Genomic DNA, 23,782 nt, shown 5'->3' with positions numbered 1-23,782 from the left:
AGATTGTGGCTTTAAAACAGGTGAGGGGCTTCCCTGGTGGCGCAGTGGTTGAGTGTCCGCCTACCGATGCAGGGGACACGGGTTCGTGCCCCGGTCTGGGAAGATCCCACATGCCGCGAAGCGGCTGGGCCCGTGAGCCATGGCCGCTGAGCCTGCGTGTCCGGAGCCTGTGCTCCACAGTGGGAGAGGCCACAACAGTGAGAGGTCCGCGTACCGCAAAAAAAAAAAAAAAAAAAAAAAAAACAGGTGAGGATTTTCCAAGTCATTAGCAAGGCTGCCTCCATAACTGGCCACTTGAGACCTGCAGGTATCTAAGAATATCTTTGGTCTCCCTCTCTCTCCTCATTCAGGTTTCTAAATTGCTATGAACCATGGCCCAGCTGTACTACAAAAGGGTCAACTACTCACCCTACAGAGACCGAATCCCCCTGCAAATTGTGAGGGCTGAGACGGAGCTCTCTGCAGAGGAGAAGGCCTTCCTCAGTGCCGTGGAGAAGGGGGACTACGCCACTGTGAAGCAGGCCCTCCAGGAGGCCGAGATCTACTACAATGTCAACATCAACTGCATGGACCCACTGGGCCGGAGCGCCCTGCTCATTGCCATTGAGAATGAGAACCTGGAGATCATGGAGCTACTGCTGAACCACAGCGTGTACGTCGGTGACGCATTGCTCTACGCCATCCGCAAGGAGGTGGTGGGCGCTGTGGAGCTTCTGCTCAGCTACAGGCGGCCCAGTGGAGAGAAGCAGGTAAGAAGCCCCTACAGCCAGGGAGGTAGCCAGGGACAACAGAGCACCGCAGGGTCAGAAGCCTTGAAACTAAGGAAGGTTATAGGCGGGCTGCAGTTGAGAAGCCCTATCATGGCAGCCCTCTGCTCTCAAGAATAGCATCAGTGATCTCAGGTAGGATCCTAGAGCTACCCCGCATGGCCCACACTGAGTTTTACTCATTTGCTTTTTCCTTATTAGTACTTGCCCATATACCTTCAACACTTGACCTAAAAGCATCTTCTCTGTTTCCAGAACAGTCAAGCTCCTTCTACCCTCCCTACACCCTGCTCCATATCTTCATTTCCTTTCTCACTGAAAGGGGGGACAAGGAGAAACCAAACACAGACCTGAGCTTTCCCCTTCTCACCCACTCTCTCCTGAAGAAGGACAGGAGGCCTTTCAACTTGAGTGCCACGGCACAGATGCAAATGGATACAGGGGCCTACACACCTCTCCAGTTCCACTCATGTGAATGCATTCCACCCCTAGACGTTCAGGGGTTTGCCTCTGTGATTTTCCTGTCCTCTGAGGCACCTAGGTTTGACACTCTGGAGTCATCTTTGAGTCCTTCCTCTGCCTTGTCTCCATGCTCCATCCCCAAGCCCTGTGAGTTCTTCCTTCCCAATATCTTTTTTTTTTTTTGCGGTACATGGGCCTCTCACTGTTGTGGCCTCTCCTGTTGCGGAGCACAGGCTCTGGACGTGCAGGCCCAGCGGCCATGGCTCACGGGCCTAGCCGCTCCACGGCATGTGGGATCTTCCCGGACCAGGGCACAAACCGGTGTCCCCTGCATCAGCAGGCAGACTCCCAACCACTGCGCCACCAGGGAAGCCCCCAATATCTTGTATTGATACATACTTTCTTTCCTCTCTAGCCCAGTTCCCACCACTGCACCTCTGCTTCTCATCATCTCTCTCCTACATGAGTGATTCTCAAAGTGTAGTTCTTGGACCGGCAGCATTAGCATCACCAGGGGAACTTGTTAGAAAAGGCAAAAGTCTCCGGCGCCACCACAGACTGACTGAATCAGGCACTCTGGGGGTGGGGCCCGGCAAGCTGTGTCTCAGCAAGCCCTCCAGGGGACTGTGATGCCCACTCGGGTTTGAGAATCCCTGTCCTAGACTAACATGAAAACTTCTATCTGGATTCCCTGCCTCTAGCCTCTTTCTTTCTCTCAAGCCATCCTGAACAATGATACTGACTTATTCTTTCCCAGATTGCATAACAATCCTGTCATTCCTGTCCATCCCTTCAGTGACTCCAATGTCTCTTCATTAGAAGAGAAACCAGCCCATGAAGCCTAGCACTCAATACCCTTCATTAATGGTCTTTTCTAGTCCTGTCTCCCCCTTAGTCCCTTCTAAACCCCTCAAGTTAGACAGGTCTCCACTGTCTCTCTTCCTTTGGAGCATAGTAGGCACATGTAGTAGGAACAAAGAAAATACAGTCATCAAACATGGAATACCACAATACATTAAAAAGTAGAAATAGTACAAACCAAAACCAAAATTGCAAAGTGCTTAAAAAATACTGATAATGAAAACACTCAACACCAAATCTTATGGGACATGACCAAAGCTGGGTTTAAAGGGAATTCATAGCTTTAATACTTGCCTAGTTAAACAAAAAGGAATGAAAATAAGCTAACTGATAACTCGCAGACTAGGAATTGGAATTGATAGAGCAGAAAGCAAGGTACTAGATTAAAAGTTCCTTGGGTAAAGGGCCTGAATCAACATTCAACACAGTGCCAAGAAAGAGACCTTATCTCTCTTCTTCACTGCTGTATCCCAGCACTGGGAAAGTGCCTGCAATATCAAAGGCACTCCGTAAATATTTATTTTATGAATGAATAGTATGCATCCACACTGTGCTAAGCATTTTACATGATTTAATCCTCTCAGCTACTCTGTTAGGCAGGCACTATTATTACTGTCCCCATGATACTGATGAGACAAATTGAGCCACTGGATGGTTAAGTCAGTTATTCAAGGTCACAATAAATGTCAGAGCCAGAATTCAAACACAGGCAGCCTATTTCCTAACCCCACCCGCTTAACCACTAGGCTATCCTGCTCTCCTGGAAGTCTGAGTTAAGTCTGAGAACTCCCAGCACAGGAGTTCTGAGACAGGATAGATGAGTGGAGGATGGATGACCTCTCTGGAAAGGACAGGCCTATAGGATTTGGATATATAGCTAAGCAGAGAGGTGTAAGCATGTTCCCTACCCAGTCCATGTCCCCATCCCCATCACAACTGATTTGTTCTGGGCCCCTTTTCCCTAGAGCCCTGATAAGTGTCTGAGTGATTTAACGTGCTAATCTGAACTAAGGCTTACCCAGCTACTCTGCTCCATGATCTTGTCCACCTCTGAGATTATGTAGCCATTGGCTCTACCCTTCACTTGACACCAATCACACACTAATACGTACTACTGGTCAGCCTTACTTGTATAAATGTCTAGTCTCTATAACTATATTCTTTCTTAAATGTGAAGCATACTCTAATGCCCAACTGTTTCCATGCATCCCCCATCAGCACCTGACCCAGTGCCTAGTATATAATGGGTGATAGATAAATTCTTGCTGATGAACAAGAAGGAGTCAAGTGTATCTTCCAGAAAAGCACATAGCTAGCTGCTTGGACAAGACATCCTGGACTTTCATATTCAATCCCATTTAGCTTCATAACTGTTTTGAAAGAGGGGAGAGCACAGAGGAAATTTGCAAAGAGGGGACTAGCAATGGCAGCCCTATCTGAGTTTTGAAAGTAGGCCAAGTTCTTATTTGATGGCCAACCCTTTCTCCCATCTTTCCCCATTGCTCTGGCAAACCCTGAGGAAGAAAGGTGCCAGGTAAAGCCACTCGAAAGTACAATCTAAGGCATGACCTCCCCTGGAGAGAAGCAGTGCTTAACTCACAGGAATGAAACACCACTGGTAGAATGTCAGGCATATGAAACCTGGGTGAAGCTATCGGGGACAGGCTGTTTTTCACTAAGGGCCTTTCAGACTCACTGCCAATATAAGACCTCCTTTGTTCACCGTACATCATACTGTATATACAAACCCACAGAGCTATCAGCTCCATCCCCAAGTCTCTTCAGCAGCCTTCTCCTCCCTTTCTCCTCTCTCCTAAACCCCACCACCGGCCGCTACTAAATTGCATTTTCTTCCATTGCTCTGACAATTGCTGTGGTAAGTCATATATCAGTAACTATAACAACAGGCTGCCACAGTGCTGGAGCCCTGCCTCTCTGGGAGATAGAAACAAGATTTGTTTACCTGGGAGCAGTCAGGGATGTGAGCAAACACAGGACTCCTGAAGGACCGTGGGTCCAGCTGAGCAGGCTACTCTCAGGAAGGCACTCTTCACACACACAGAATCCAAACACCTGTCCCTTTTCATGGGGGCCCTCCCCCAGCTCGCCAAAGGATTGGGCACAGCTGACCTCCATCAATCTTGGGTGGATAAACTAGTCCCCTCTTTGGCTTTATTGAGCAAGGAGTTTGGCTTCAGGTTGGCAGTAAGACCCCCTCTGCCGTACCCTTATCCCAGCCCATCATGCTCTTCTTCCTCTTCTAGCCTATCAAAACTGCTCTCAGATAAAGACTGGAGGCTGGGCGTACATGGCTGACCCTGGCTTCAAGTATCATCACTCACATGGACACCTGCATTTTTAATGGGTACCAAATCTTAAAGTAAACAGGGTGATGCTTTATCAGATAGAATTGCCTGCACCAGACAACAAGTAGAAGACTCCGTGCGTGTGTGCGCATGTGTGTTATTCTGTGGTCTTCTTGCTACTCCAGAAAACCGACCCTCTTGGAAGCATCCACTCCCTAACCACTACAGACTATTTCCTTAGGGTTAGATTTTGGCCACCTGTGGGATTTGTGATTCCTTGAGGAAAACACTCTTAAATAGTTCTCATTATTCTCTGTAGTCTCTCAAAAAATTTTGGACTACAGAAGGCTTAATACCAGCCTATTGCTTGTCCATGAAACCTACCGCCTTTGGCCCACTGACTCTTGGAACCACTAGAGGAACATCGTCAGCAGGGGGTGCAAATCCAGCTCCAATCCAGAGAGGAGTCTTGTGTCTGTCTATGATCAAAACCAGCTCAAAGATGAAGCTTTGTGCATGTGGAGAACTTGTCAAAATGCAGATTCCTGAGCCCCATTGCATACCTACAGAATTAGAATCTTGAGGTTTGGGCCTGGAACCAGCATGTTAATAAGCCCACCCCCAACCCATTTCTAGGTAAGAGGTCTATGTGACTCTCTCTATCCATTTCCTAAGGCTGCCATAACAAAGTACAGTGAACTAGGTGGCTTAAAAGAAACGTATTCTCTCACAGTTCAAGAGGCCAGAAGTCCGAAATGCAGGTGTTGACAGGCCTGGTTCCTTCTGGAGGCTCTAAGAATCTGTTCCATGCCTTGGCTTGTAGCTGCGTCATTTCATTCTCTGCCTCCGTCATTATATGGGGTTCTCCTCTGTGCCTTTCGTCTGTGTGGTTGTGTCCAAATCTCCCTCTCCTATCTCTTATAAAGACACAAGCTATTTGATTTAGGGCCCACCCTAATCCAGGACTAACTCATTTCAACTTGATTACATCTGCAGAGACCCTTTTTCCATATAAGGTCACATTCACAGGTACCAGGTGTTAAGACTTGAACATATCTTTTGAGGGGATACAGTTCAACCCACTACACTCTCGATGAGAAATACTAGCCTAGACAAGTAGTTTTCAAACATTTTCAGCAGAGGAGTCTTTCATTAAATGAAATCCTACAGAGACGTAAAACAAACAGACCCAAGCAGAGCTGCCCTAGTTTAAGTGCAGGTCAGGGCCAAAAGCCCCACTTCTACACACACACACACACACACACACACACCCATAACTCCTTGGCCCTGAGAAGCAAGCATAACTGGAAAACCACTGGTCTAGAAGACAGAATGACAGACTCTAATTTGGAGTTTGAGGTGCTAGCCAGCTTGTAGCTAACAGGGTGACCTTGGGCAAGTCATAAGGTCTTTTACAAGTGTCCAGTTATAGAATCACCCTACAACTCAATTTCCTCATCTATAAAATGAAGCTCACAATACCCACCCCTACCTAATATAGAGGGCTGTTGTGAGGAAGAAATAAGATAAAGATATATTAAAGTCTTCTGAAACAAAAGTTAATGCTAGACAGAGTTCAATGGCTTATTTTCAGCTTCACTCCATCAGTTTGACTTAGCCTGTCATATTGTGTGGAGAGACCAGCTTGCAAGTGGTGCTCACCACAAGGCACCGCCAGTACGGTGAGAGGGAGAGCCTCTTCTGCTGCCATGACCTCACATTCATCACTCCTTGTTCACTGGAGTCTAAGGATTTGAGCACCAGGGAGGTAGAGCTGCTGGCCTCTGCATCAACAGCCCACCCAAGGAATTTTCTTTCTTGGTCACTTGCATCAATGCAGGCAGGTGGCAAGAGGCTAAGCCAACCTTCTCCCCAGGGCCCGCCCCTCTGGGCTCTGCCATAATTATTCATTTGTCTGTGGCAGATGGCTCCAAATTAAAATTGGTCTCACAGATGAGCTAGCGAGATTAAGTCTCAACAACACTGATAAGTGTTTGTGTTGAGATTGTAGAAAATCAGCAACAAAGCACTCCACTTACCCCTTCCCCTATCTGATCCTTGGTCCCAGAGAGAGATGGCACAGTGTAGAGGGGACACTGAGGGCCTAGGAAAAGGTGACTGGTGCAAAAAAAAAGGGGCCTACAGTGTCTAGCCTATAAATCTCAAGTACTCAACAGGAGAGCAGAAAGTAAAGAACAGAACTGCACAAGTCACTCTATTTACAGGCAGCCTGGAGTAGTAGAAAGAACAGAGATTTTGGAGTCTTAGCAGTTTTAGTAGATGTGCTTCCTTGCACAAGTCACTTAATCACTCCAAATCTCAGTTTCTTCATCTGTAAATGTCAACAGTAATGGAGCCTACCTCATAGAGTTCTAGTGGAAATTAAATGAAATAATCCATGTATATTACTTAGAATGGTGCCTGACATAGTGAATACTCAATACATGGGAGGCAGTACTGTTCCTGTTTCTACTAGTTGAAGCCATGCTGAGAACTCCTGCTGGCTAATCTCATTTGTTCATTTTTAAATATGTATTAAGCACCCACTAGCACATAGTGGCTAAGAGTTCAGACTGCATGACCTTAGGAAAGTTGTTTGACCTGATTGAGCATCAGTTTCCTTATCTGTATAATGGGGTTAATATTACCTACATCATAAGTGGTTGCGAGGTTTAAATGAGAATTTTTTTTTTTTTTTTTTTTCTTTTGGTACGCGGGCCTCTCACTGTTGTGGTCTCTCCCATTGCGGAGCACAGGCTCCGGACGCGCAGGCTCAGCGGCCATGGCTCACGGGCCCAGCCACTCCACGGCATGTGGGATCTTCCTGGACCAGGGCATGAACCCGTGTCCCCTGCATCGGCAGGCGGACTCTCAACCACTGCGCCACCAGGGAAGCCCAAGAATTATTTTCTAACATTTGGCATAATTTGTGGCACATAGCATTCAATAATGATACTCATATCATCAGAATTAATACAAAATATTATTAAGTCTTTGTTACCTGAATTGCCCAACATAACAATAGGTATTTATCGCTATAATAATCTGAGTCACAGCTTTGATTCTATGAGTTTTGTTCCAAAGTCAAAGTTCTAGGGGGAAAACATGGGTTGTGTCAATCAAGTCAAGAAAATAAATCAGCCACTTCATTGGAAGAAAATGTCAGAATGACCACACGGCATCATATTGGCCAAACTGATAAAGTGAATTCTCTCCTCTCCTGTACCTGTGCTGACTTTTTGTAGACATGGCCTACTTCACTCACAGAGCAGAATCATAGGGTTTAGAGATCATTTGGTCTGAAATGACATGTCCAGGGTCGCTCAGCTGAGCTCGAACTGGCACAAATGCTTCCTGTCTCCCGAGCCACTATTTCTACCACCCCACACTGCCTCTGAGTAATCATCAGAAGCAGTAACACTTACAACAAAGCTGAAAATCAACAAAGCAGCTACAAGTAGTGTCTATCTAAAACAACCCATTCATAATAAAGTTCCAGCAAATGATTCATTCTGTTTAGTTCTCTTCAATTTTCTAAGTATGTGTGAGTACTAATCATATGCCTCATGATAAAAATGAAAGATACAGTGAGTGCACTCAAGACATTGATAGTCTCATGGGGAGAAAAGACATGCACAGGCTGTCCAACCAGTCCGCCCCCTCAGTGGGCCTGGCCTCCTGTGTTCCAAGGGACACAAAAAACCTAAGCTAGTGATGCTTACCTTTCAGAAAGAAAAATATAATTATTTAAACTTGGTCCCAAGTAGACCAAGGGAGCTAGCTGCATAATACTTCACAAGGAAGAGACTATGAAATAATCTCAAAATCAAGTCACTAAATAAAAACACATGAGGTTTTTTAGCCATGACTGACCTCCCCCCCTCCCCCTTCAGGGTTCCCACCAGCACAGGGCTTCCTTTCTGTAGCCTCATGATCATGGTTGTATATGGCCCTGACCCACATACACATGTCCAGTTAGGGAGTTTCCTGTTCTCCTCTCCTCTGGGTAGGTGGATCTCAGCTGTGTATAACAGGCCTCCTCCTCCCTCACCTCACATGCACAGTTATCTAGAGGACAGCCATCTTCTGTCTCCTTTTCACCCCAGGCTCCTCATCATATTGGTTTTTTTCAACTTATGGTTCTTGTTGCAAACTCCGTTCAAGTGTGAAATGTCAGTGCAAAACTCAGCACTCTCCTCCCATCTCTCCTTCCAGCTGTCCTATCCCAGAGCACCGAATGTTGCCTTGTACTGATTCCTTTCCATATGCCAACAACAAACATGGGACAGAAATAGAACGGTGCAAGGAAATATGTGTTACATTATCCAAAACGTGTGATGTGGACAATATAGAAGGCCACTCTGGTTACAAGTAGACAAAGAGCTTTCAGGGGAGGAATATTTGAGAAAAGAAATAAACTTTGAGCTGGAAAGGAAGAAAGAAGGGGACGGGACATTTGTCAGATGGAAGTGAATGAGCAATGACGTGGGTAGTGGGAATGATGGTGGCCTGTTCACAGTAGGTGCTGGCGTGAAGGGCTGGTGATGAAAGCAATGCCTGGGACTCTTGTTAACCTCATGGAGGAAGGCCCCAGATACCTGACTCAGAGTCAGGACACTGGGTGAGGTGGGCCCTGACACTTATCAGAAACAGTAGTTCTTGGGTTCCTGTGCTCATCTGCCCTCCCTCTTTATCCTCTGATCCCAGTTGTAGTAAAGGAGAATGAGTGTATGGCCACTGGCTGAGCAGCTCCTTAGGTGGGACCTTGGTGAACACTCTCCACTATCCCAGCTGGTTGCTACTGGTCCTCTGATTGGCAGTTGGGGCAGAGAGGAGTGATGTGGGATGAAAGAAGTTGGATCCCCTGATCACCCAGGGGACTTTTGGACAGGTCTGCCCCTCAAAAAATATTTGTGAGGAGCTGACCATATTGATCTTTGACTCTCTCTCCTTTTATCTATCTTCTTTCCCAAATGGCACTCTCTCCCTCCTCTCTTCCAACCCCTCCCCGTACTCACAGGTACAATGTCTGTGTCCCATTTTAATCTCATTTGTTGACAACTCTCTTGGTTTCCAGGATATAAAGCCTACTTGATTCCTCCTCCCTCTATGACCACTGCCTCTTAGTCTCTTTTACAAAATCCTTATCTTTTCTCTTGCTTCAATATCCATGCTGTCCAGAGTTCTGTGACTTTTCCTTTTCTAGCCCAATATCTATCAGAAGATCCATAATTTATTTTCAAAATTTCAGAATACATTTTAAATGTACCCCGAACATTGAAATTCCCTGTGTCAAACACTTAACAAACACTAATTTAGCACTTACTATGTGCCAGGCACCAGTACATAAACCTACATTAATTTATTCAATATTCATGACCATCCTGTGATGCAGGATATTACATTGGCCAAACAGTTCATTCAGGTTTTTCTGTACCATCTTATGGACAAACTTGAATGAAATTTTTGGCCAACCCAGTACTGTTATCCATTCTTACAATTGGGGACATCAAGGCACAAAGAGGTTAAATGATTTTCCCAAGCTCATACAGCTAGTAAGTGGACAAACTGGGATTCAAACCTAGGCAGTCTGGCAGCAGAGTCTGTGTTGTTAATCCTCGTGCCAGCCTCATTTTGCCCTCCAAATCCTCTTCCTCATCCGGTGTATCGCTTCTCAGGTGATGGCACCTTTACCCTTCCATTTATCCTTTCATTTACGTAGATTTGAAACCTTGCAGATGTCTTCATCTTCACTCTCTCCTTCAGCCACCCACACCCAGTTGGATACCAAGTCCCTTTGAATAACTTAATTGAAGTGAAGAGGCAAACATACCATGAGTCGAAGTGTAATGCTGGGAGAGATAAGAAAGTGCTGTATATGTGGGAGCATAGGTATCTGATCACGTCACTCAAACGACCACAATTGCTTCTTATTTCCTATAGAATAGAGTTCAAACTACAGGCACAGGGTTGATAGTTTGAGGAAAGAGTGTTGGTTAATGACCCCTCAAACCATGCTGAATTGTCACTGATAAATCGAGCCTAGGCTTGGAAGGATAGTGAAGCCACTAGACAAGACAGGATGAAGGAAGTGTTTTTTTGTATCTGCAGAAAGTCTCTGGAGTCAGAAGGAAAGCCACCTTAGTGAGGGCCATCCCAGATTCAGGGACCTACCGATACATGCACACTTTGTTACCTCTGGCAGGATTAAGTGACCCCAATCCAGCAGCTAGTCTCTATTCTAAGAAGTATGTCAGCCCTCTGAAGTCCTCGGTAGAGGGAAGGTAATCAGCACATGATTACCAGGGGCTTGAATGAGGGAAATTTTCCTGGTTCACCTTGCTATCAAGTGGATTGCTATTGCCTGTCCATTAGTAAAGGAGGGCTGAGAGCCAGATATTAAAAAAGCATTGAAAGAACCTTCCAAAGAAATCCAAATCAGATAAGGAAAAGAAGCCGGTTCCATGACAAATCTCTCGTGAGTCTACCACCTTTGCCTCCTCCCCAAGAAAAGGGTGGTGATGACCCATAAAAAATACCTCTGAAGCTGGAGAGTGTAATTTCCAAATACCCCTCTGCTCTTCAAGGGCAACCTGGAGTGATTTGATGTTTGTGACATCATCAGCTCCATTATCTGTAACAGAATAGTGGATAGAACTTTGGGGCTAAAAATGAACTCTAGAAATCCTCCAATCCATACTGTTGTCATCAAATAGGCAGATAGTTGTCTCCCCACATTCTAGTGGGCCTGCAGAGGGAAAGCTTCTATCCCCACTGAGACACCTGGTGTTTAAGACAGTTTGGGCTTTGTCTACCCAACCAAAATGAATATTTGTCATATTTACTTTCTCCCCTCCCTTATTTCTTAACTCTTAAACTGAGGTATGAAATTATTCAAGTATCAGGGTCCAAGGTCACCACCACCCTTCTCCACATCCATTTGTTTATTTTGGAGTTTTTTCTATAAATGTAATACTATAAGAATTAAAAGAGTATAAAAGCATGTGAAGAAAAACATCCCATTTCCACTCTCACAAGTCATCACTATTAATGATATAGGTATGTCCTCCTAGGTATTTTCTATGCATATTCAAGCAGAAACAAATATACACAAACACACACACAGACATCTCTTCACAAATGTTCTGCAACTTGTTTTATTTTCCTTAGCAATACACTGTGGACATCGTTCCCTGTGAGGATATTTATATTTATTGTATTCTTTTTAATGACAATACTGTATTATATCATATAAATGTGCCTTATTTATTTAACCCATCCCCTATTAATGAACATTTAAATTGTTTCAAGGATATTTAGGTTTTGGTTTTTGTTTTTCTAAACAATGCTGTGATTAATATCCTTGTATATATGTCTTTGAACAAGTGTTCAAGTATATATGTCTTTGAACAAATTCCTAGTAATAAGATTATGGAATCACAGATTATGTGCATTATTTAATTTTGATATATATTGCCAAACTGCTCTCCTACCAACAGTATATGAAAGTGCCTGTTTCTCACATCCTTGCAATCACAGACTGCAAAAAAAATCAATTTTAAAACATCTTTGTCAATCTGACAGGTAAAAAATACTATCTCATTATTGTTTTACATTTGAATTTCTTTTATTATAAGTGGTATTTCACATCTTTTCATATGATAAGTAATTTGTTTTATTTTTCTGTGAATCAACTGTTAATTTTTTAATTAATTTTTATTGGAGTATAGTTGCTTTACAATGTTCTGTTAGTTTCTGGTGTATAGTAAAGTGAATCAGCTATACGTATACATGTATCCCCTCTTTTTTGGATATCCTTCTTACTTAGGTCACCACAGAGCACTGAGTAGAGTTCCCTGTGCTATACAGTAGGTTCTCATTAGTTATCTATTGTATACATACTGGTGTATATATGTCAATCCCAATCTCCCAATTCATCCCACCACTCACTTCCCCCCTTGGTATCCATACATTTGTTCTCTACATCTGTGTCTCTACTTCTGCTTTGCAAATAAGTTCATCTGTATCATTTTTCTAGATTCCACATATAAGCAATATTATACGATATTTGTTTTCCTCTTTCTGGCTTACTTCACTATGTATTGCAGCCTCTAGGTCCATCCACGTCTCTGCAAATGGCACAATTTTGTTCATTTTTATGGTTGAGTAATATTCCATTGTACATATGTACCACAACTTCTTTATCCATTCCTCTGTTGATGGACATTTAGGTTGCTTCCATATCCTGGCTATTGTAAATAGTGCTCCAATGAACATTGGGGTGCATGTATCTTTTTGAATTATGGTTTTCTCAGGGTATATGACCAGTAGTGGGATTGCTGGGTTGTATGGTAGTTCTATTTTTAGTTTTTTAAGGAAACCTCCAGATTGTTCTCCATAGTGGCTGTGTCAATTTACATTCCCACCAACAGTGCAAGAGGGTTCCCTTTTCTCCACACACTCTCCAGCATTTATTGTTTGTAGATTTTTTGATGATGGCATTCTGACTGCTGTGAGGTGATACCTCACTGCAGTTTGGACTGGCATTTCTCTAATGATTAGTGATGTTGAGCATCCTTTCATGTGTTTATTGGCAATCTGTATATCTTCTTTGGAGAAATGTCTATTTAGGTCTTCTGCCCATTTTTGGATTGGGTTGTTTTTTTGATATTGAGCTGCATGAGCTGCTTGTAAATTTTGGAGATTAATCCTTTGTCAGTTGCTTCATTTGCAAATATTTTATCCCATTCTGAGGGTTGTCTTTTGGTCTTATTTATGGTTTCCTTTGCTGTGCAAAAGCTTTGAAGTTTCATTAGGTCCCATTTGTTTATTTTTGTTTTTATTTCCATTTCTCTAGGACGTGGGTCGAAAAGGATCTTGCTGTGATTTATGTCATAGAGTGTTCTGCCTATGTTTTCCACTAAGAGTTTTATAGTGTCCGGACTTACATTTAGGTCTTTAATCCATTTTGAGTTTATTTTGTGTATGGTGTTGGGGAGTGTTCTGATTTCATTCTTTTATATTTAGCTGTCCAGTTTTCCCAGAACCACTTATTGAAGAGGCTCTCTTTTCTCCATTGTATCTACTGTTAATTTTTTAACCCGTTCTTCTACTAGAATCTTCATCTTTTTCTTACTGTTTGTCTAAACTCTTTGTATATTAAGGCCATTAGCACTTTGTTCATTCTTTAAAATGGTTCACCCTGATGTATTTAAAAAAACAATGATTTACCCTGAGTTTTACAGCAAGTCTGGAGCAAAGACCAAAGTTCATTTGTATTCTAAATCTTTTAACTTTTCTGCATAAAAGTACAGGGTTGTTTTAAGAGATGCTTTAAATGTCTTAGTGTGTCTCTCTGATGTAAGAGAGCTTGGGTGAAAGAGTATCCATGCTTCATCATTCTTTTAAGTTTCCAGTTTAGTGCTTAAGTATCTTCGTTCAAAGGAAAGAAAGTCTATATGGCTATTTTAGCTAGAGTTTGCCAATGTGTAGACACATCTGTGTCTAAAAACCAAACCTATTTAGTTTGTAACCAACAGCCCCTGGCTGTTATTATGTGGTCATAATTCACAGCTTTTGCTAGCTAAATAGCCTTCCCTTGGACTACTGAGGGGGTACACAGTGGTGAGCCCTGACTTAACCTTGCTGTCATTAGTTTTCTACCTTCCCTGTTGGGAACATGATTTCTTTCTTCCAGTGTTAAAGTCTCCATCATTTTAATAAGAGACTGCTGATTTCTAAATTAGCTGGTTCCCACTTGTAAACCAGGAAGCCCAACAAAGTGGGCTTGCATATTCTGCCGTCATTGCTAAGCTTTTCTGGGTAATAGCTTGTCTGATTAGAATGGAAAGCGTTCTCTGGATCCTGGAACTTACTTGGGAGAAAATGCCATAGGTCTTATTTGGGGGGGGGGGAGCTACTCGAATGAGCTAAGCTATCTTTAACTGGAGATCATTCTTTGGTCATTCCCACTACTTTTTCATTTAAACTACCTAGGAGGAAGCCTGAATTAATAGATTCAACTAAACAGTTCAGGTGGTAGTATCATTTCCATGTCCCTTGGTCTTCAGGATTGGAGAATTCAATCTAGCCACCAGACCGAAGACTATGGTCTAATGAGAACACTGAGCTAGCACACTCAATCCTGAGCTGCTTCTTTAGAACCAGATTGAAATATTTCCTGAAAGACCCTTGAGCATCTGTAAGCTGGTCAGAGGAGCAAGGACCCACCTTATACCTAGAGGGAATGAACTGTAAGATAGGAAAGTTTTTTTTTTTTTTTTTTTTTTTTTTTTGCGGTACGCGGGCCTCTCACTGTTGTGGCCTCTCCCATTGCAGAGCACAGGCTCTGGACGCGCATGCTCAGTGGCCATGGCTCACGGGCCCAGCCACTCCACGGCATGTGGGATCTTCCCGGACCGGGGCACGAACCCGTGTCCCCTGCATCGGAAGGCAGACTCTCAACCACTGCGCCACCAGGGAAGCCCAGGAAAGTATTTTTTTAACCGCACCAAGTGGCTTTGTTAGAAAAAAACGGTATCACAAAGGATTTAAGAGTTAGCGTTGGCACACCCTTCTTCTTGCCAAAAGTGGGTACAGTATTGATGAAGCGACAGTTGTACACCTGCCACTTGACCCAGCCCATCAGCATCTCCTTCTCCTCTCACCACCCCTCCTTTTCATACTTTTTGGCCACTTTGAGAGTCTTGCTTATCACTTTCCCAGCATAAGCCAGGGTACAATGGACTTTACCTCCAAGCACGTGGCTAGCTACTTCCAGGGTGGTCAAGGTCTCCACCCCACGTTGGCCAAGGGTAGCTTCCATAGGCATGCCTGCCAGGAGCACCATTTGATTTTCCAGGGTGATGCCCTTCATTGAGCCTCCAAGAGCCTTGATCTGAGTAACTGTCTCCTGGCTAGTCGGCTCTAGGGTATGTAGCTCCTGGACACGAACAAAGAACTGTATGTTGGCTACTGAATCCACTGCAGCCACCACTGCTGCTGCCGCAAAGACGGAGTCAAGAAATAGGAAGGAGTATGTCCTCTTAGCCTGCTGTGTGCCACATCACTACCTAGGAAAGCATTCTCAATAAAGAATTCCATACTAGAGAGAGCAGCCCAAAGGTGCTGAGGAGCGTTTGATGGGGAAGAAGGAAATGTGGCCACCCAATTTCAAAACCATGATTTCAGCGGTGGAGAGAAATGAAAACTGTTTTGAAATTGTTTTAAAACTACTTTATAGGGCTTCCCTGGTGGCGCAGTGGTTGAGAGTCCGCCTGCCGATGCAGGGGACACGGGTTCGTGCCCCAGTCTGGGAAGATCCCACATGCCACGGAGCTTCTGGGTCCGTAAGCCATGGCCGCTGAGCCTGCGCATCCGGAGCTGGTGCTCCGCAATGGGAGAGGCCACAGCAGTGAGAGGCCTGCGTACAGAAAAAAAAACAAAAAAAAACCTACTTTATAAACCCACATTAAATAGGTACTGTGCCTGACACATAATTGGTTTAGTAGAGAGGCAAGAATACAGAGCCCCAGTATATATAGAAACCACAGGGGAGTTCACTAATAACTCCACAGGGAGTGATGCCATTGATGCATTTCTAGAATAAAACCTCTGGAGTTCTGGTGGATATCTGTTTGGCTGTGGTCCACTTAATCATAGAATCATCAGGATTAATTGAAACATAGTGGCCATCTAGTCATTCTTCTGTCACTGCAACCAATCCAAGGTATAGTAATCTCTAGCCTCTGAAAGAGTTCAACACCCCCATGTTAATTTGATGGAAGAAAAGCTTGGCAAGGTATGAAAGAAGTCCCAACACAATTCTGTGCAAGTGTCAGTTGCCCCAAATTCTCAAATGTATGTCTGAGGCCTCCAGAGAGTCTCGAGTTTATGAACGAACAGTATCATGAGACCACAGATGAAGGAGAGTTTGCTGGAAGCTAAGCCTCCTCCTTGCATACCTGATCAACTTTGCTGCTCTTTTCTGACAATAGACAAGCAATCCCCTGTGTCTACGGAGCCCTCTAAGAGCTGGGTGCTGTTTCCTCCCCAACTAGAAATTGGGGGTAGAATAACCAAGCATCTGGGAGCCTTGATCACTACCACTCTTGCAACTTTTCGTCACTCTTTGAGATTCTTAACCCCTATTGACTGAATATGAAGGAGAAAATTAAGCAGCAGTGAATTTAGTTTGGAACTCTGTCCCTTCCAAGGCCTCCTTTCCACTAGCCCTGGCCTGCATTTCCGAAAAGGTGCTACAAAGGAAAAGACTTCCTTGCAGCACTAAGGTATCTGGTTACATGTGTCTTTCAAAGAGAGGGAGATGTTTTGCAAGTGGTTGAAAGGTCTTTTTTTTTTTTTTTTTTTGCGGTACGCCGGCCTCTCACTGTTGCGGCCTCTCCCGTTGCAGAGCACAGGTTCCGGGCACACAGGCTTAGCGGCCATGGCTCACGGGCCCAGCCGCTCCAAAGCATGCGGGATCCTCCCGGACCGGGGCTCGAACCCGTGTCCCCTGCATCGGCAGGTGGACTCTCAACCACTGCACCACCAGGGAAGCCCTGAAAGGTCATTTTTACGTTGAAAATATCTTTGCCTTTCCAAGTTTCAGATTTGGGGCATGTTTGACTTCAGGGAAATAAGGACAAGACAGCTGATGTTTTCCTAATTCAGCAGAGAGCAGCACATAGCTTACTGTTCTCAAGGGAAGATAGCAGCCCACACTTAGCAGGCAAGCATACTGGGAGAAAAAGAGGCAAGAGGCAGTAGCAGTAGGATTAGAAACCCAGAGTAGCTCTCCCTTCTCCCATCTCCAGCCAGAGGCAACCAAGCTGCTTCTCCTTTCCTTTAACACTTGGTCTGTTCTGACAAGAACAAAAGGCAATCTGCTCGAGAAGGCACGATTGACAACACAGCTGCCAGTTCAAAGCAATACAATTAAAAGTAATGTGTGAAAGAGGGAGAAATTAGGGGGGGGGGGCATTTTTCTTAAGTCTTTCCTCTCGAAATGTAATAGAGGGAAAATATATGAGTAAATGCATTATATTACATGGATATTAGTAAACTTTGTCAAAGACTGTGGAAAAAATCTTGCTTGCACTTGATGATGTCCACACGATAGTCACGGTTTCAATCACAAAATGATTTAAGCTACTTTTCCTGTCAATCAAAAGTTACGTATTCTTTTTTAAATATGCCCCCATTTATTACTATGACCCAGGAATTTAATCCTGGCTGTTGAATACCAAAAAATCAACTTCTCATTATGATGTGTGCTGTCATGGTGCCTGCTTTTCTGCTAAAGAAAAAAGAGTCCTGGGGCTTCCCTGGTGGCGCAGTGGTTGGGAGTCCGCCTGCCGATGCAGGGGACGCGGGTTCGTGCCCCGGTCTGGAGAGATCCCACGTGCCGCGGAGCGGCTGGGCCCGTGAGCCATGGCCGCTGAGCCTGCGCGTCCGGAGCCTGTGCTCCGCAAGCGGGAGAGGCCACAACAGTGAGAGGCCCGCGTACCGCAAAAAAAAAAAAAAAAAAGGAAAAAAGAGTCCTGCTGAGATGTCTGTGCTAGCTCAGCTTAAGCTTCTTGGCATTGTCCAGGCTCAAGCTTCTTTTCTCAAAGGCTTCCCAGCTCTAGCCAAGCCCTGCCACAGAGCAAGGGGCTCCTTGTTGCATGGGTGTTTCTGAGAGAAGCCACTCAGAAATTCCGGGTAGAGAGTTCAAGAAGAAAGAACCTAAGTACAAAATTCCCCCAAGGTGCCTCCAGCAGTACCAACCAATAAAACAAGTTTTCCTGCCATGAGTGTTCATTGTCGGTTTGTCTCATGTTTTCCCAAAACATCCATAACTCATGGAGTTTCCATTCTGATGATAACCAAGGGAGCTATGTTACTTCCATGAGATGCATGTGCCTTGACCCCTTTTCAGTGGTGCTGAAGATAATAGAATCATAGCACCATGCCATGGAAAGGTCATCTCCATAATGACCTGCCCAGTTTCCTGCCACTGTAGCCCTTCAGTACCACCACCCCCAGATGAAGACCCTTCATTCCCATGGGTGACTCTTCTAGTACAGGCTCTGGGACGAATCCTGTTCCTAGTCACAGAGACTCTCAGAACTGGAGGCCAGCAGCTCAGCACTTCAGTACCCAGTCAGCTAAGCTGCTGGTCCCCTCTGAATCTTGTATTTTTGGTAGCTATGCCTGAGCCCTTGCCTTGCTGCCATGTAACCAAGCCTCTGCTTTACATTCTACTTTAATGGTTCTAAACTGTGGGCAATTTTGCACCCCAGGGGGACCGTTTGGCAATGTCTAGAGATGTTTTTGGCAACCAGCAAGGCCAGATATGCAAAATTCAACCCTGCAGATAGATGCTTTACCTCTTTTTGGAGACTTGGAAAATGGAAGATAGTTGATGACCTTATAATGTTTCCTTTGCTGAGAAGATCAAGGATAGTTATGTAAAGAAAAATTAACTTCCTCCCTCCTCAGGGACTATGCCCACATTTTAAATAGCTGTTGAAAATCCCACTACTAGTCATATACCCAGAGAAGACCATAACTCAAAAAGACACGTGCACCCCAAAGTTCATTGCAACAGTATTTACAATAGCCAAGTCATGGAATCAACCTAAATGCCCATCAACAGATGAATGTATAAAGAAGATGTGGTACAATATATACAATGGAATATTACTCAGCCATAAAAAGGAACGAAATTAGGTCATTTGTAGAGATGTGGATGGACCTAGAGACTGTCATACAGAGTGAAGTAAGTCAGAAAGAAAAAAACAAATATCATATACTAACACATATATGTGAAATCTAGAAAAATGGTACAGATGAACCTGTTTGCAAGGCAGAAATAGAGACACAGATGTAGAGAACAAACATATGGACGCCAAGGGGGGAAAAGGGGGGTGGGATGAATTGGGAGATTGGGACTGACATATATACACCAACTAATATGTATAAAATAGATAACTAGTGAGGAAAAAAAGTCTAACAATTTTTAATTGTGTTTAAAGAATAAAATAAATAAATAAATAAATAAATAGCTGTTGAGCGGTAGTATTCTACTTCTGGAGGTTGGTGCCAGTTCCCTGGCTTACCTTGGGTGTGGATAACTGAGAGAAGCAGGAAGGTGGGGCTCAATAATTACTTCATGAATGTGACACAGTCTCCTCTCTCAAGCTCGTCCTCCAATCATATAATGCTTCAGTCTGATGCCTGCATATAAACTGAGCAACTTTAAAACAAAACATCATTTGGCATGTGTATGGAGCATGAAATGAAAATCATGATTGGCAAAGGGAATACTCCTGACATTATTTAACATGAATTCTGCTTCTAGATTTCTGGTCTGGTTTTCTTTATACCTTTCTAAAATGTCTCTTATCTACCACTAGCTAACTTTAGGTCATTTTCTTTATTCACGTTTATCCCACACAGCTTTTGAGAACAATGGTGAAAATTACCCTTTTATAATCCTTTACACTCTGAGGACCAATTGAACTTAATTTGTATCACTCAAGCTCTTCTAGGCCTAAACCGGGTCTCCTGGTGATACCTACCAATTTTCAATTTATGGCAATGAACATACTTTTCAATTCTATGGCTATGAACTACTTAAAACAAAAGAGAGGTTCCCGATTCCTCTTTTTGCATGAAAGACCCTCTTTTTGTTCATTCTGATTTTGTGTTGCTGGCAAATGTGCTCCTATCAAGATCATTACCCACTGGAAAAAGTATACAATAATAGACCTTTATTTGTATTGAATCCTGCGATATATCTGATGTCAATCTGGTTACCCTAGCCCTCACATTGTCCTGTGCCCTGGTTGGATCACCAAGGTTTCTGCATCTGGGTTCTCAGCATTTTCCAGAAATCTTTATCAAACTCCCACTAGTCAGGTGATAAACAATGACATGGAAAACTAAATCAGCTCGGCAGCAACCTCTTTCCAGTAAAGCAATCTACAAGAGAAATTTAATTTTAAAATTACATGATGACCTATAAAAAATGAATCAAGGGCTTCCCTGGTGGCGCAGTGGTTGAGAGTCCGCCTGCCGATGCAGGGGACACGGGTTCATGACCCAGTCTGGGAAGATCCCACATGCCGCGGAGCGGCTGGGCCCGTGAGCCATGGCCGCTGGGCCTGCGCGTCCGGAGCCTGTGCTCCGCAACGGGAGAGACCACAACAGTGAGAGGCCCGCGTACTGCAAAAAAAAAAAAGAATCAAGAACAATGGCTTTCCTAAACAGCTATATGTTTCAAGCTCCACCAGAGGGCTGCAAAGCTAATTACACTCACATTGGCACACTGGGGCTCCCTTCCTCTGTGCAGCCCTAGAGACACAACGACCAGACCTTTACTTTTGACATTTTTCCCATCTCCGTAATAACCTATATCCTCTGGTTTATTGTTTTTCAACTCATTGCATCATTTTCACAATTTCCTGGGAAATGGCATATCTTAACAGTACAAAGGGATCCTTCAGAGAGGGTTGGCTCCCTAAAAGCTACCCATAACGTATCCCCTTCCTACCATGGTTTCTTTTACCTCTTCCGTTATTTCTAATAACCATCCAAACACTCACCTTACTTTTGGAGTTGATGGCCTCACCATTCATTATAACCAGTATTTTGCAAAAGAAAATGTGTGGAATGGTTCATTTAATTCTTTGTGACAATCTAGATTTGAGAAAGATGTCTTTCCAGGTTTCCTACAACTAGAACTCTGAAATTATAAACCCTCACAACCTATGGAGTTAGCTATGTATTATTTTTTCATAGATTTAGCTGCTGTCTTTTGAAAAATTAAGAGCCCCCATCTGATGAGAAATCAAGAATGGTTTTGTGGGCTCCCAAACCTTGAGCAATACTATATAATATTTATCTGGGTTTAAGGTAGAACATTACCTGATGAGGTTAATTAATATCCAGTATAACCTGCGATTTAATAGTCTGAATATTCAATGTTGGGACTGTAGATTTGTTTGTTGATGTAATAAATCAAGCGGTTGGTCTTTTGTTGGTTGGGGGTGAAGTAGTATAGTGGTTAACAGGACAGGCTTTGGAGCCAAACTGCCTGGGTTCAAGTTCTGGTCACCCTACTTCCTAGCCATGTGACCCTGGACAAGGCACTAAGCTTCTCTATGGCTGAGTTTCCTCATGTGTAAAGTGAGGATAATTATTATGCCTATAGCACGGAGCCATGGTGAGGACTAAATGAGATACTCCAGCATGGTGCCTAGCATATGGAAAGTGCTCAATAACCAGTAGCCATTTGTATTATATTCACCCCTGCTAATCAGGCTAATGCTGGCCATTGTTACATACATTATTTATTTTTACATGTAAATATTGACTTTTTTAAAACATCAGGTGCGTTCTGTGACATTGCCCGCAAATAAGTTTTGCCCATTTTAGTCTTCCAATCTAAATTATATACACTTTGACCTTGAAATCAGCTGAGATGATCCAGGGAATCCTGATTATAATGGTTCTCTTTTTACCATAGTCTGGGAAACAAATTATTTCCCATCTGACACCAATGGCTGCTCCAAAGTATCTCATGCATCACCACTACTAGCTAACTGACCTTGTAGGTTCAGCAGAGTGGGCAGCTGGTCATGTGACGTGATTAGATGCTAGTGTTCTTCATTTCTGAGTAATACAGAGAAATGAAATTCATTTCCAACAGTCCCTTGGACTGCTGAAAAAGACTGAACATTGATTTTTATCCAGCATGTTAGGGTGGGGAAGAGGAGACCCAGTAGGTGGAAAAGAGGCATTGCAATTTCACTAAATCTTGGCACAAGATGGGAGATTCATTTCCAACATGATGCTATCAGGCTAGCTGTGTGAGGAAGTACCACTCGGAGAGGTTCAGCCTATGACCCAGCATTGTGGGTATGAATGAGGCGGCTCCTGATAAGGGTCTTCCCATTAATTACAAATGGGGGGGCTTAATTTCAGAAGCCTGTGATAAACTCCAGCAAGTGCACCTGCCTAAAGCTGGTAACAATAGGGTTCAGAAGAATTCCAATTAGCAGATTGTGTCCAGTGATGAGGTTAATGGAAATGAATGTATCATTCGGGCCCCTTGAGAACAGTAACCTTGCAAAAGCCCTAGCCAGTCCTGGGAGTGGAAGTAGAGCATCATCTGTTCCTCTGTTGTGTCCTCTGGCAATGGAATTTAGCTGAAAATATGAAGAAGCGGGCTTTCGCTCAGTGTTCACTGTACTGCAGGTGTTTTATGCGATGAGCTCTGAGACGAGTGACTCTGTCTCATTTTCATTAATCCAGAAGGATCCTAGCATAAAATGCCAGCTTTTCAACAGGGAGACCTAGGGCAGATCCAGGAGCAAACTCATTAGGGCCTGAATGCAAAGCCCCAGGAAGAGGCAGGCAATGTAACTTCTTTAGTGGCCATGCCCTAAGCCCACATCATTGCAAATTTAAAAATTCAATCAAGTCGGTTCATGTACCAGGTGTGTTTAGAAGTACAGTTGTAGATAATATGAACCAAATCTAATTTCTTGGTGTGTTAATTTCCTTCCCTTTTCTCCCCCTAACCCCACCCTTTTTCTTTTTTTTCGGTATGCGGGCCTCTCACTGTTGTGGCCTCTCCCATTGCGGAGCACAGGCTCCGGACGCGCAGGCCCAGTGGCCATGGCTCACGGGCCTAGCCGCTCCGCGGCATGTGGGATCTTCCCGGACCGGGGCACGAACCCGTGTCCCCTGCATCGGCAGGCGGACTCTCAACCACTGCGCCACCAGGGAAGCCCACCCCCACCCTTTTTTATCTTTTAAAAAAACATGATTTTTAATGGGAAGCTCAAGATCGTTCAGTATAATTTTGGAGTTCAAAGCGAAGGCAAAACTTGATAAGAAAAGAATAAAATTCAGTTTGCCACCTGTCCTCAATCTGAACACAAAATGGCTGTTGAAGGATAATTTAAAAATAAAAAAGTTAAATCCTGATCCTCATACAAATTTAAAGTTAACACAAGTGGACACATGTCTAAGATTTTATTTCACTCATTAATTAGTGAGGAAACCAGGAGGCCAGAAGTCTGCGAACTATGACCTGCAAACCAAATCCAGCCTGTCACCTGTTTTTGTGAATAAATTTTATGGAGTACAGCCACACCCATTCCTTTTCATATTGCCTTCGACTGTTTTCTTGCTACAGTGGCAGCATTGTAAGGTCCACAAAGCCTAAAATATTTACCATCTAGCCTTTTACTGAAAAAGCTTGCTAACCCTGATATAGGACATCAGGAATGCTGAAAGAAATTTACAAATAGATGCAAAGAAATTTGCATATAGATGCACAAGTCAATCGTATTTTGCCAGGCAAGAAATATTTTCATTACAATTTGAAGAGTT

General features: G+C 43.8%; 1 protein-coding gene across 1 annotated transcript in view; it reads left to right on the top strand.

Moving 5' to 3' along the window:
- Positions 1–371: 371 nt before the first annotated feature.
- Positions 372–23,782, top strand: part of TRPC5 (transient receptor potential cation channel subfamily C member 5) — a gene marked incomplete at both ends in the record, with an annotated part of 136,603 nt that continues 113,192 nt past the window's right edge. The window contains one exon of the mRNA XM_079727771.1: positions 372–749. Within this exon, the coding sequence (XP_079583897.1) occupies positions 372–749 (378 nt within the window). The remainder of the gene's footprint in view (positions 750–23,782) is intronic.

Source organism: Hyperoodon ampullatus (genome assembly GCF_949752795.1).
Source record: "Hyperoodon ampullatus genome assembly, chromosome: X".
NCBI classification, from domain to species: domain Eukaryota; kingdom Metazoa; phylum Chordata; class Mammalia; order Artiodactyla; family Ziphiidae; genus Hyperoodon; species Hyperoodon ampullatus.
The sequence above is the reverse complement of the archived record's forward strand: the minus strand, read 5'-3'. Positions and strand labels throughout refer to the sequence as shown.